Below are 15190 nucleotides of genomic sequence, written 5' to 3' on the forward strand. Positions count from 1 at the left end.
ATTGTTTTTAACTAGGGTAGAGTACGTCATCAATCCGAATGGTCCATTAACCACCGCGGTTGATTCAATTCTCGAGTAGAAATGATATGTAGTCCACACAAATTATCACAAGGTGTACGTTAGAGCGAATTTCAGATGGTTTCGTCGCTAGTGGACAACTGAAAAATGTCATTCCCATAGGTAGATAAGATACCGACAACGGCTTATCGAATAAGAACCTACGTGCCTCATGCACAATGAGGAATGATGAATCTTTAAAGTACCACCGTGGGCTGTGAATTCTAATATGCAACATACGTTTATTGTATTACTTATGCATAGGGGAAAGTCGGGAAAGAGTACATACTTAGTATTTAACCACTCATATCTAGCAGATGAAAAGGTTAAAAGAAATTTTCTTATAAGAAATTATTGTTGATTTATTTGAAAACGATATATATCAGTTATAGCTGCCGAAGTTTTAACACAAAGCTTAATGTACGACACTGCTCGTTCGTACGTAATCTTAGACGCATGGTCTGGTCAGAGTATACGACATATAGTCAAAGAGTAAGCAGTAACATAAATCACAAGAAAATTCACCCTGTCCTTCATAGCCTGTGAATTCTTCATGTCGCCATTGGGAGCAATTATATTTAATCCGGTCTTCCACGAAAGGCTTGTTGTAGACTTCACAATATCCTGAGCAATTCAGAATATTAGATCTCTACTTGGATCTGGATCTGCTTGCTCCTGAAGATTGTGGTGCGGTTAAGTCCAGATTAGCCCTAGATGTTCTGCGTTGTTGTGCACTGGTATTTTGTCTCTTCTTGGTTTCGTCTAGTTTAGTTTGCTTTCTAACAATGCATTTTTGAACGGTGACCCAGACAAAATCTCGGACATTTTTGCCACTTTCATCGTTTTTGTGGGTCGATCATAATTTATAAGTGGATAAATAATAGATACACCCACACCTTTTCGTACATCAGTTCTCTGAACTTCATTTGTGCCACGTTCGTGGTTTTGTTCCTGGTGACTGCACAGACAAATCATCTGTCACTGAAAGCAACATTTGTTTGTGAGCCCCTGTTAAACTCCTTTGTCTTCTTAAATAGTTGGAAATTCAGCTCTCTCAGTGATTTCTGATGGTGCAAAGGCTTCTGCTGTGGAGACGTCCGGATTGAACGCAATATTCTCGATGACTCGAAGGATTTCTCAGTTGTTTGGATTGCGGCTTGTTTAGAATATCCATCTCCAAATAAAGCAGTCACATCTGTCTACCTAATGGGTCTTCCTGGATTAGTAACCGTTAGAAAAGAAGAGGGGGGAGGGGTTTAATAGTACGTGCCCAGTCTTTCCCGCTATCTTACAACTTACTCTTAAGCGATGCGCCACACAATTAAAAAAATATCAGAAATTACAGTCAGTGCTCGGTTCAGTTGTATGTCAGTCATGATTTCTTCCTCATAGAACGGTGATTCTTTTGCCAAATAATTTTATTTTCCAGTGAATACCTAGATATGCTTATTGATTTCGACATACAACTTAAAGATTATATAATTTAAAACAATGACTTTTATTTACTTGCTACAACCAATTAATCTGGCGGAGCTCTTGTAGATTACATCCGACGATGTCTCTATAGAACCAACAGCTGAATGTAGTTTTTCGTTGTTGGTCAGTGTTGCCAATGTGGAGAAAATGCCACTGCAAACTCTTACCATAAGCGCACTCTTACCCGACCTTACGCTATGACATTACTGGTCAATTTTGGCCTGTGACCATTTTAAAATGTCTGCAGTTGCAATACCAAACACAATAAAAGGTAAGACACTTAGTAGACATAGTTATGCAAAGACAGATTGGGGTTATCCGTGGTGAAGCCATATTTCAACTGTATTACCGTATCAATATAGATTTTATTACACACTAGTTGTACAAATGGATGATTTATTTAATTTGAAAAGACATCTTTCAGGAACAAATAATAGCACTGTCAAGTTCTTAAATTTATTTATTATTTTAATTTTAAATTTTCCCTAATATCATTACATTTTAAGAGCTTGCTAATGAAATCAAGTTTTCCCAAGACATTTTATATTTTTAAATTAAATAAACCACATATATAGAATGCTGGTGGGTCGTGATATGCGTACTGAAACTGGTTGAGGATTGAGCATGGAAAGGGGCGATGTTGAAGGTTTGTTGTTACCACGGACACACACTAAAATTTTTGAACAATGGCCATTGTTAAATTTGCTCTGTTATAGTAATAAGCTTATTACTTATCTGTGTACTTTCATAGCTAGCTTCGGTCATTCTTGTGTGTAAAATAAATATGCTGCACAGAGAAACAAAACGCACAGTGAAAATTACAATGAACACCTAGTTTATGTCAGCCCATCCAAATACCTGATGGTTATGATTAAAGTGCAGCTACTCACAGCGGTCCAGAGAGGGCTGTAATTATCGTATGCCAGCGAAACTTAGTAGATACGCTAATACGATAATGCAGAACCGATTTACGCTAAAAAAATAGTTCTGATTTTTTTTCCACTAGTTGCAAATGCGGCACTATGAATGCAGGAAATATGTATAGAAATGTTTCCAAATGTAATGGATTGGGACATCGCTGGTTACACAATTTATTCAGTATGAATACCGGAGACGTCGACGAGATGCTGTACAGTGCCAGATTTGCACCTCATGGCAAATATTGGAACTAATTTTTTTCAAGCTTAAATCAGTTCAGTATTAATACATTAGAATATCTGCCGCGTTTCGCTGCCATACGATAATTATAGCCAACACTGGACCTCTGTGAGCAGCTGGACTTTAAATATAATCATCTGGCACATATTTTTTCACGATTTTGGTGTATTCTGGTAGCCATGGCCATAGCACACAGTTTCATTAACCAGATATAGCTAACACACTAGCTAAAACTAGGGTTGACAAAAATAAGTTTGCTAGATTATTTATGTGTTGAAAAATCTATATAATTCTCCACTGTTTATGAGTCATTTCATAAAACAAGAGCAAAATGGTTCAAATGGATCTGAGCACTATGGGACTTAACATCTATGGTCATCAGTCCCCTAGAACATAGAAATACTTAAACCTAACCAACCTAAGGACATCATACAGCACCCAGTCATCACGAGGCAGAGAAAATCCCTGACCCAGCCGGGAATCGAACCCGGGAACTCGGGCGTGGGAAGCGAGAACGCTACCGCACGACCACGAGCTGCGGACCAAAAACAAGAGCAAAATACAACCAATAAATCATGAAAAATTTGAAAAATTGCTCAAGGCACATCACAAAAACTGTTTCTTAGTTATTGAGAAAAAATTGTAGCTCACCTTGTCTGAGTAACGAAATTCTGTAACTGAGATCTTAATAAATATTCGAAAAACAAGGGTAACCCCATATACTTCACTCTAAACTCAATAAATATTCCAACACAGTATGAACAAAAGTAAACGTATTTCTGAGGAAAAATCATTATTTTGGAATGCTCAGTTAGCAAAACATTTCTGGTTTGCAAATACAAGAACGCTACTTTCTTAAAATACATCAAATCATATATCTATAAATTACTAATGCATGTGCTTACAAACCTGTTTATGATACAATAATCATCATCGATACAATATAATCCTGTAAGAAATGGATGTGTTTTGGGAACAATAAATTTGTGGATTTACTGCTGATACCTGTTATTTCCCTCTAGATCTAAACAGAATATGTAAATCAGTGTGCTATCAGAAGTTGCCACCATATCACCATATGTAGAAAAATACTAATTATTTCTCAAAGGGTATCAGCCTCAGTTTTTCAAGACAGACATGCACAACATAAAAAGAACTTTTTCTGAAAATACATCATCAGCTGCTCCCAGATATAAAAAGCAGTAATACCAAATATTTGATCACCCATCATCATATAAATATCTATAAGTGGTTTTACCATGTAGTTAATAAAATAAACTACTACATCAGACTGAAGTGTTCAGCTAAATATTGCTGCTAAAATTTTATTATATACTGAACAATAATTTATGTAACAAATCCAGCACCACATAACAAAGAAATTTGAGTATAAAAGTCAAAACCTGAAAGAGTATTTGGACAAATTATGCTGATTTTTTAAACGTTTGATAAAAGTAAAATTCACAATTGGATGATACATATAAAAACGCCAATGTGAATTGAATTTTCAGACATATGTCCTTTACAGTTTCGGATGATATTGAATATCTATCTAAAATGTCAAGCACATTTATGATAAAAAATCGACTGTTATAAAATTTTAACTTTATAATTATTTATTAGCAGCAACTAATACTTTAATGTACAATGTAAATAATTCAGTTCAGTTTTCAGATCTCTTCATTATCTTATGAGCAATGCATGTGATGTGTCACACTCTGAACATCCTGAAAATAAATTCTTTGGATGTTGCACTTCCACAAAATATAATTATGCAGTGCAGATACCTTTAGCTCACATAGGTTAAAATTTTGATGGTGTTAACATAGAAATTTTACTTCTTAAATGGCTTTACGATAGCCTGTTGTGTATGCTGAAGAGAGATGCTGCTAGAGAGGACAAGGCCTCATGCTATGAAGACGCCATATCGCATGTCGTTGTGTGAGCAGGTCTAGAGTCAGTAAATCAAACAATCCAGTATCCCAAATGTAATAAAAATTCATCTAACACTTCCAGATAACAAACGTACATTACCCATGTGTAAATTGATAATTTTAGTGGTTGTTGATATATAAAAATTAACGTAAATCTCTGAATTTTCAGTTTCACAAAATGTTGCTATCTGACACACTAATATGACCTTGCATATTGGTGTTAACAGCAATCTAGGTAAACAGCATATTGTAAAATGTTGATAATATAGTTTTTTAGCAACAAAATTATACCTAAACCATTATAAATTTTCGTAACATTCTTTTCAGTTTAATTTGTTTTTGATTAGATTAAATTAAGTGTATTTTATGTCCCATAGATCCAATCTGAAGAGATCCTCAAGATACAGTTAGTATACTCTGGGAATGTGTGGTGAAGTGAATGAGTAGTACATATGAAGATTTAATGTTAAAACTGAAAGTAATTAAGAATGTACTAATGTGTACACAAAATTGCGCAATCAAGTACTATAGTAATGGAACGCGTTTTATAATACAGTCGGTATTTGTACTGACGAAAACATATCTTTAGTTTAGTCCTTCAGACATGCAAATAGAGTCTTCTTTAAAGTCTGTCTCGCTTTCTTTGAGAACATAGTGCTAGAATACTAAAAATAACTAAAAGATTATGTTTAGTTAGACAGGGGAAGTACCTGATTACATGAGAGAAGCAACGACGCTCATTATCCGTAGTGTGTCTCAGGTACTCAAAAAAAGTGCACTGTCCCACAACCTGCATAAGATGGTTTGACTGTTCGGCCTTATTCTTGACGATTCGTGATCTAGGTCTCATAGAGGAAGGGTATACATTTCGTTGTTCTCAGAATTTTGCTGCAGTTTTCAGTCATGTTGGTATATGAGCAGTACTGTGACAGACGACAGAATAAAGAGGATATGACCATTAATAACAGATCTGGATGATCCAACTGAGAATTTGTTAGCTAATCACAAAATTTCCCTTCTTCCTACAAGTTGTGAGTGTTACACAGCCTTTGTCTAGAGACATTAGCTTATTGTGGAATAAGGAACTATATAATAATGTAATATTTTTCGAGCAAATCTATTTATTGTATACTGTATGTATATTTAGACCACACACAAACTGTTTCAGTTGCAGTTTCTAATTAGAGAATGATTGGTTCCATATGGGAGCTGGACGTTATTGAGAGCGAGAAATCTGAGGTAACTGAATCACAAAAGGAATTCATGAACTTTAAAAACTGTGCATTAGAAACGTTAACTGATTGTTTAGTAAAGACTTAGTACCCATTACATTCTAATACAAAATACAGTACAGTTAATTTTCAAAGAGGTTACCTCAATTTGCCAGCGAAGGCAGACCTGATGTATACAGCAAACTTACAGCAGATTAATAACCAACAGTGTGCGGTTTAGGGACCTGTCCATGCAGTAGTTTTTACAGCCTTTCTTGACATTTTCATTTTTCTTCGCCCAAGACCAAGGAGTTGACTTGTGGAGCTTATCGTAGTACATGAGCACAAGTAGAGTTAGCACGTACAAAAGACCGCACTGCTGCAATGTGTCATCCGCCTGTTCTGAAACATTTTTGAAGATGAAAATTGCTGTAGGGACAAGCATTTTTCTGATTTCAACACTAGTACTTTTTTGGTATCTCTTAACTTGCACTGAACAGGAAGCTTAGGAGATTACCGTGTGAAATTAAGAGGATGTTTATTTGTTCTTCAGCATCTATTCGATCCTACAGTTGTTATTCCAAGCTACTACACTTGTTAACATGTCCGCTGGCAAAAGTATCTTCGTCCTCTGTTAACTTCAGTAAATCTTTTTCTGGTATAAGATCCCATCGACATATTGTTATACAGACCAATGTTTCGAGATCCGCTGCAAGGTCCTTCATCTAGTTTATGTATTTGTTAATGGACCATTGTTCATTCAAATCTTATGTGGTGTTACTTGGATTTAGTTATCGAGAACATAGTTGAACTCTGTTTTTGATGGAATGACGAGAGCGGAGGTGAAGACTGACGTTCCTCATGGATAGCAGTTTTTATGTTAGTATATTGGTTGGTACTGAAAAATTAACGTTAACCTGATGAAGGCCATCAACAACAGTGATCGACATGTTTGTCTGTGTAACAATATGACACCATAGTCACGTGACCAGAAACTTGTTATTAAAGACTGAAGACATTAGCAGACATCGAAGAAAATTGTGGGCTCACGTATGATATTCAACGGATAGTGAATTGCCTGATGAATTATGTACTTCAAGATGGAACACAACTAACAAATCTGGAAATATTTTCAGTCTGACACTGACTTACGAGCAAACCCATTTTTCTTACGTTTTATTTCACAGATACAAATAAAATATAAGACGGCAGGTTCCCTTAGCACCTAGCAGCATTCATCCTACGGAAGTAAACATTTGTAATGAAAAAGATGATGGGGCAGTAATGGTTAGTTTAGAAGAAAACTACGAGGCCTGTTATTCAGCTTCTTGTCATCTGGGAACTCATGTTATTTTATTACAATGTCTCTACAATTCTCTTCTTCCCATAGAACCTTATTTCTTTACTAGTTAGATACAACTGAGAATTAGTTCTTCTGTCAGAGCTGCAGAAAATGTAAAATAGCAAGGATGCAAATTAAGCTCAAAACAGACAACAAATCTCCTTCTACAGGACACCAGACAGTAACTACATTTCAAGTACCTCTGGCTGTTATGATGTCGATGTTATCTATACAGACGTGACTTTGATGTAAAATCCAGTTTATGAAAAACTTTAAATCCCGATGTATGGATTATCAAAATACATTATTAATTTCATGCTTGTCTATTATGGACATTTTGGAACCCGTGACCATTAATTGAATGTAACTACACAAAACTGCAGCCCGACACTTTTTTGAACAGTTATTTGTTATTCCACGAACTGGTTCTCGAACCTTTTCAGGTTCAGCTCGAGATGGTCTTCTGGAAGCTACATCACCATTTCTAGCATAATGCTGGATACTGACTTGCGATAGTATGGACGGCTTTTCTCTGTTAGTGTCCATCTGTTTGCTTCCATATTGATGGCCAGTTGGTACATCACTTCACACACTGCTACACAATCTGTAAAAATTTACACGATGATAGTCAAACTTTGTCAGCATCCATCATGTGCTATACAAAAGTTGTGCAAAAGTTGTATAGCACATGCTGGCTGCCGGCAAAGTTTAGTTATCACAGTGTAAATTTTTACAGATTATGTAACAGTGTGATGCGCCATCTGGCCATCAAAGTGGAAGCGGGCAGGTGGACACTATAGAGAAAAGCCGTCCATACTGTCGCAAGCTAGCACCAGCATTATGGTGGATATAGTTATGTAACTTCCAGAACACCATCTGAAGTGCCGGCCGGGGTGGTCAAGCGCTTCTAGGCGCTACAGTCTGGAACCGCGAGACCGCTACTGTCGCAGGTTCGAATCCTGCCTCGAGCATGGATGTGTGTGGTGTCCTTAGGTTAGGTTTAAGTAGTTCTAGGGGACTGATGACCTCAGATGTTAAGTCCCATGGTGCTCAGAGCCATTTGAACCATTTTTTAACCATCTGAAGATGAGCCTGTGAAGGTTCGATTACCGTTTCGTGGAATAATAAATAACTACTAAAAAAGGTGTCTGGCTGCATTTTTGTGTATATACATCATTAATTTAATAACACGGACACCAAACACTTCAAAAGCATGTACATTTTCGGTATCATAGGGTTTTAGACTGTGTTTCTCCTAACAAATTAACGATTTAATTGACAGGGAACAAAGTGAAGTAATGATAATTGTAAAGTGCAATGCAAAAAATAGACTTCCGACTTGTGGAACTGGCGAAATGCTGATGCTATTTCCAAAACTTCTTCTCGACTCACAGTATTATGCTGATGAGTTCAAAATGAAGTTTAATCATTGTGATATAGATGGCTGAACATGCTTGAACTATCTTATAGCATACAATCACTTAAAAAAGTATGAAATCGATACCATTAAATGTAACTTACAGCATACATTTACTCACAAAAAAACTTTCTTCTGCTAGTTGAAGAAGGAGAAACACCAGTTTGCCCATTGCAGAAGGCTGTAGCGAAGCTACTAGTACCAGTTGTCTCTGAAAGTAAAACGTAGATTAAAAAATTTTGTATCGGTGTCTCGTGCCAACTCGTTACTCCTTCACCGTTCAACTCAGAGAGATCTCCCCCAGTATGACTAGGTACGTGACGGTAGCGCAGAGGGCGGACACCAGCAGCGTTCGGTCGATCGTAAAAAAGCCGGCAGCTGTGAAGGCGACCCGTGGAGTGGCCACCACCTGCCGCATCAGCTCGTCCACCTGCGGCCACGGAGCTGCGCAGCCCGTCAGCGCGGCCGCCCTCACCACCAGAACTGTGGTGCGCTCTGCCTCGTCCGCCGTCGCCGAGCAGGACAGCACCAGGGCGACGAGGCTCAGCAGGTGTGACGTCATCCACATCAAGGACACCGACACGGAACCACTGATCACTGTGCCTCGGCTCCTTTCCGGCGCCACGAACAGCACCAGAACTTCGTACGAGCAGTATATGAGAGCGGAGAAAGCACCCGCTACCTCGAGGGCCATGGTGACACCGTGCTGACGCATCAACAGCTCTGAGGCGCGGTGCAGGACGGCGTGCGCCTGCCGCAGGCGGTCCAGTTTGGCAGGGCAGCAGTTGCGCGTCGGCCGAACACAGCCCAGCAGTATTTTTGACAGTTGTTGATCGCCACAAGAGGCAAATGCCTTGACGATACTGTTGTTAACCGCACACAGTCTTGCCCACAGTTCCAGGATGAGAATGTTCATATTCAAGGTCACAATGCTGTTCACAAGTCCAAATATGGCGTGCAGGATCCACAGAGGCATTCTCGAATGATCAGGATACCGGCGAAGATAACAAAAGACCGAAAAACAGTCTGCTATTATTAGAAGTGCGGAAATGCAGGTTAAAACTACCCCTATTTTCTTCTCTCTTTTACCTCTCTTCTGGAGTACGTGCCCGTCAAAATATTTAAGTACTTCTAGAAACTGTCTCATGTCCTTTAGCATAAACGTGCTGCTCTTTGCTAGAGCCCATAATACTTTACAACGAATCACTATCCTCACTGTTACATCGATGAAAACTGTAACTTTTGACAGTTGTTGGTATATCTCGTGCAGTGCATAGAGGTCTAACACTAGAGCGGCAACCATTAAAAGGAACCAAGGATTAGAAGCTGCTAGTAATCGCTTACATACCGCTGACGATTCTTGCAGACACTCATCCAGTCGTTTGGAAGGCATGAGCCCGGCTATTTGCCACAGTGTATGTAACGGTTCGACTACAACGTAAAACCAGTTACGAGACATTTTAAACAAGTTGTACTCCTACAAATTATTCATCTATCAATCTTTTCGTGCATTTCTTTCTTTAATATCATCCAGCATTCGTAAATTTACTGAATTAACCCACGTAAGCTACTGGTGAATATTCAGCGTTAGTAGCTGAACCCCACATGTCATGCATTGTCAGAGAAGAAGCCCCTTTATAAAGCGCTCATGGTGAGAAATGATCCATGAAGGGCGCTCCATTAGCGTAATTGATTGCTCTCTCCGTCACGTCGTCGAAGTGTTCGCATATCAGTAACGGAAATTGGTTCCGTCGATGATGGTTGCACATACACATTACATAAGAATCTTTTGTTCTATGCTCATGATACAGTGCAGCCTGAGATACTTTGTTAAGTATACAACATAAAGTTATAATCTAATTGCTTTGGAATATCAAAGAGGCCACTAATGGAAGCACAAGTACATGATATCTAAACATAAAGTTAGAATTCCTCTAGGAGTTTCGATATTTTAATTACTGTAGATGTTCCCAGCATAAGCGACGTCCTTATGACTACCAGTTACAATATTCTGAGTTCATTTCAGAAGGAGAGATTCAACTGAAAGGTGCCAGAATCTCTTAACAAGTAATTCCTGGAGCACATTGTGTCGCAGTAAGGTTAGCGAAGATTGTGAGTTACGTCTATGACCTGCACTGATACATGACATGGCTTAGAATTACGCAGCTCGCAGCAAGATATCATTGATGAAAATCGACAGTGGACAAAAATGAATTGTAAGTGTTTGGAGAAAACATCGTTGTGAACAATGATGGAGCTAGTGCAACGCATATGGCGTCAAAATTCTATCAGCATATGCGATTTTCTACCTCGGCAATTATGCTGCGACATTAGCTACACGAAGTAAACACACACAGCATTGTGGGAAATTACAGATGAGAGGTTGTTTATTTTTACAATGTAGATAAGAATAAATATAGTTCGTATGTTATGACTGAAGGTTAATTTCCTTTTCAACCAGACATGTTTCACCCATTCCTAGACTACTGGGCATCATCAGTGTTCTTGAAGATTGTTTAATTATTCAGCGAGACGTATTTTGTTCTGAGTCATGCAAAGTTTCCTGGCAACACACTGAGGTTATCGTACTAGTTTCAAACACAAGACTGCGTTGTCTCACCTACCGTGATGTTTCTTATTCTTTGCCTGGGTCGCACTAGAAGAGTACAATATAAATTTCGAGTTAACTGTATGTCATGATTAGGCATTTCAATGGAAATAACCTCCTTTGATGGACACTACACTTGACGTTGCTGCAGAGATAACTTACGGATCATGAGAGCAAAGGAGAGTAGCAGTGGGGTTGAGAGGAAGGGTGAGTGGGTGCTGTAGTGATGGGGGTGCCCATTTTTCAGTGGCGTCACACAAGTGACGTCCATAAAAAGTTTCACAAAAATTTCAACTCGCTTGTACTTTGTGACGCTACTAGCCATCCCCAACGACAGGGCAGGACGCGGCTGCTCCCTGAAGGCTTTGTTTCGAAACATCAGCATTTTGCCGTAGTTATCGTAATAAATGCTGGAGCACTCCTTTCGATTTGAGTGGGTTTTCATTTTCTTGGGAAGAAAAAATGAAAACACTAGTTGGTAGGTATACTTTCGTAAGTTCTGTAGCTTGAAGAAGAACGAACTGTTATTACGGTTAAATGTTCTATAGCAGTGAGCGTCTGTGTATCTATGCGTGAGTTAATCTGCCTCTTTGGGTTAAAAAGACGCAAGGTGCAGCGCAAGCGCCTGTGCAGTGTAAGGCTGGACCAGGTTAATCTGCAAGGGCAGCAACATCCATAGTTACACACAGTTACTTTTAAATCAGATTACAATTAACAAACATCTTTCCAGTTTATTAGAAAGCAGCTTAGCTTTAAACAGTAAATTTTCTTTTCTACACTGTCGCTCAAAAGTTTTTGAACAAACGCAAATTGGAACAAGAAATGTTAGAAACACTCATAAGCCAGATTTCGAAAAATCTTTAACTGAAATTAAATACATGGAATCAAACTTTATTCTCTCCTCAAAGCAGTCTCCTTTGGCTTTAATAACTGCTCTGCATACGCAAGGCATTCTTGCTGTCAGCTTCATCAGGGATTCCTCGGTGATACGCCACCATTCCTCTTGTAGTCAGGTCCAGAGTTGACGAACGTTAGTAATAAGCCTTGATTTAGCTGCTTTGTCCAAGTGATCCCAAAGCAGTTCAATAGGATTACAGTTGGGGGATTTGGACGGCCAGATCATATTTTTCAGTTCCTTTTTTTTCTAAATTTGCTAAATACGACGTTTTACACAGTTTTGAAGTGTCTTTATGGTCGTTATCTTGCTGTAGGACGAATCCCATGGCAATCAAATGTCTTCCACCTGGCTTTGCGGGATACTGTAAAATGCGATGGTAATCCTCGTTTTTCATTATTCTGTTTATTTCTACAAGTTCACCAGTCTTACCGCCTCCAAAACATCCTCTGAATACGAGGGAACCTCTTCCATGCTTTAATGTGGGAGATGCACGTTGGTGTAACATTCATTCACATGGCAATCGGCGAACAAACTTGCGTCGCTTTGTGACAAAGACCTCAAATTTAGGTTCATAAGTGAAAAGTACATTTTTCCACCGATATGCTGCCCAGCTTTCATGTTGTCTTGCCTAGTGTAGCTTCTTCTGCCTATTAGCAGCCGTCAGTAATGGTTTCTTAGCGGCCACACGCCCGTTAAGGTTCACTTTTCACAGTATTTACACTCACCGGCTTTTTCCTATTGTGGCTGAGTTCTGCTGCTAAAACTGGCGCTGGTTTGAAGCGCTCACGTTTACTTGTGACCGCTATATATTTGCCATCATTTTTGATGTGACTTTTGGCCTACCCTTTCGAGGTTGGTACATATTCTGGCCAGAGTCTGCATACCTCTACAAGGTACACAAATAAAAAAAAAGTTTTGTATCACCTCGGTTCTGGAATCTGTACAGAAAATTGGGATAGAGGTCAAATTAAACATCATTTACACCCTTTTTATACCTCATGAAAACCACACATTGCATGTAGTACCAACATACAGCGAGACCTTCAGAGGTGGTGGCCCAATTTGCTCTACACACTGGTACCTCTAACACCCAGTAGCACGTCCTCTTGCATTGGTGCATGCCCATATTCGTCATCACATACTATCCACAAGTTCATCATGGCACTGTCGGTCCAGACTGTCCCACTCCTCAACGGCGATTCGGCATAGATCCCTCAGAGTGGCTAGTTGGTCATGTCGTCCAAAAAATAGCGCTTTTCAATCTATCACAAGCATGATCGATAGGGTTCATGTCTAGAGAACACGCTGGCCACTGTAGTCGAACGATGTCGTTATCTTAAAGGAAGTCATTCACAAGATTTGCATGATGGGGGCGTGAATTGTCGTCCATGAAGACGAATGCCTCGCCAATATATTGCCGATATTGTTGCTCTATCGGTCGGAGGATGGCATTCACGTATCGTACAGTCGTTACGGCACCTTCCATGACCACCAGCGGCGTACGTTGGCCCCACACAATGCCACCCCAAAGCAGTATCCCTCCACCTTGCTGCACTCGCTGGACAGTGTGTCTAAGGCAGTCAGCCTTACCGGATTGCCTCCAAGTACGTCTACGACGATTATCTGGTTGAAGGCATATGCGGCACTCATCGGTGAAGAGACCGTTATGCCAATCCTGAGCGGTCCATTCAGCTTATTGTTGGGCCCATCCGTACCGCGCTGCGTGGTGTCTCAGTTGCAAAGATGGACCTCGCCATGGACGTCGAGAGTGAAGTTGCGCATCATCCAGCCTGTTGCGCACAGTTTGAGTCATAACACGACGTCCTGTGGCTGCACGAAAAGCATTATTCATCATGGTGGCGTTGCTGTCATGGTTCCTCCGAGCCATAATACGTAGGTAGCGGCCATCCACTGCTGTAGTAGCGCTTCCTGAGCGAAGCATGTCATCAACAGTTCCTGTCTCTCTGTTTCTTCTCCATGTCCGAACAATATCGCTTTGGTTCGCTACGAGACGCCTAGACACTTCCGTTGTTGAGAGCCCTTCCTGGCACAAAGTAACAATGCGGACGCGATCGAATCGCCGTGTTGACCGTCTAGGCATGACTGAACTACAGATAACACGAGCCTTGTACCTCCTTCCTGGTGGAATGACTGGAACTGATCCGCCGTCTAATGCCCTCGTCTGATAGGCGCTGCTCACCCATGTTGTGTACACCTTTGGCAGGTTTAGTGACATCTCTGAACAGTCAAAGGGACTGTGTCTGTGATAGAACATCCACAGTCAACATCTATGTTCAGGGGTTCTAGGAACCGGGATGATGCAAAATTCTTTTTTGATGTGTGTATAATGGACACATCCAAGGGAAATGCAGAACGTTTATCTGTTGAAAGCTCCTTTCTACGTCCGATTATTGATGTTTACGCTGAGCACTCACCGAAGTTCACTCTTTGATATCTAGTGCATAACTACGTGCCCCTTTCTTACCTGTAACCGTGTTTACAGAATTGTTGACGTCCTATGAACGCCATCGAATGAGGAAAGGTTATATTATGCCGCCACAATACAAAATTAGCGGCATTAAATGCTTGGAAAGTGAACAGCACAACAACGGAAACTTACGTTTTGAACTATTTCATTTTTAAAAACTTGTAACATTACTCTTAAACGTTATACTGAGCGCGACACTGGGGAAACAATATAGCTATTCGTATTTGCATCTGATAACTAGCTTTTCCTTAATCTTACATTCAGGGTGTTCTATAACTTTTGACTGATAGTGTACCTTTGAGACAATGAAATTTCGACTACAGATATTAAACCTTAAAATAATTAATAACAAGATACTCACACAATGAGCTCTTTTAAATAGCTAAGGTTATCTCCATAGATCATGGTTGGTGATTCTATCCCACAATAATAAATGCGAAGCCTTATCAACAACATTAGATTTTAAATAACTAAAAAAATTATCCTATAACTATAATAATGATAAAGCTGCACTTAGTGAGCGGAAATAATTAATAATTTTACCCAACACAATAATAAAGACAGGATGTTAAAAAAAGTAGTTTTTAAATAGCTTCACCCC

The 15190-nt window shown here is 39.5% G+C and overlaps 1 protein-coding gene across 1 annotated transcript; it reads right to left on the reverse strand.

The window, feature by feature from the left end:
• Positions 1 to 8875: 8875 nt before the first annotated feature.
• Positions 8876 to 9571, reverse strand: LOC126455901 (putative gustatory receptor 2a). Its single transcript, XM_050091659.1, has one exon. It carries the CDS (start codon positions 9569 to 9571, stop codon positions 8876 to 8878), a length of 696 nt encoding a protein of 231 aa, XP_049947616.1.
• Positions 9572 to 15190: the final 5619 nt, after the last annotated feature.

This window comes from Schistocerca serialis, chromosome 2 (assembly GCF_023864345.2).
Source record: "Schistocerca serialis cubense isolate TAMUIC-IGC-003099 chromosome 2, iqSchSeri2.2, whole genome shotgun sequence".
NCBI classification, from domain to species: Eukaryota; Metazoa; Arthropoda; class Insecta; order Orthoptera; family Acrididae; genus Schistocerca; species Schistocerca serialis.

Excerpts from the sequence above, each read along its gene's own strand:
- LOC126455901 (XM_050091659.1), bottom strand. The coding sequence starts at position 9,571 with ATGCCTCTGTGGATCCTGCACGCCATATTTGGACTTGTGAACAGCATT.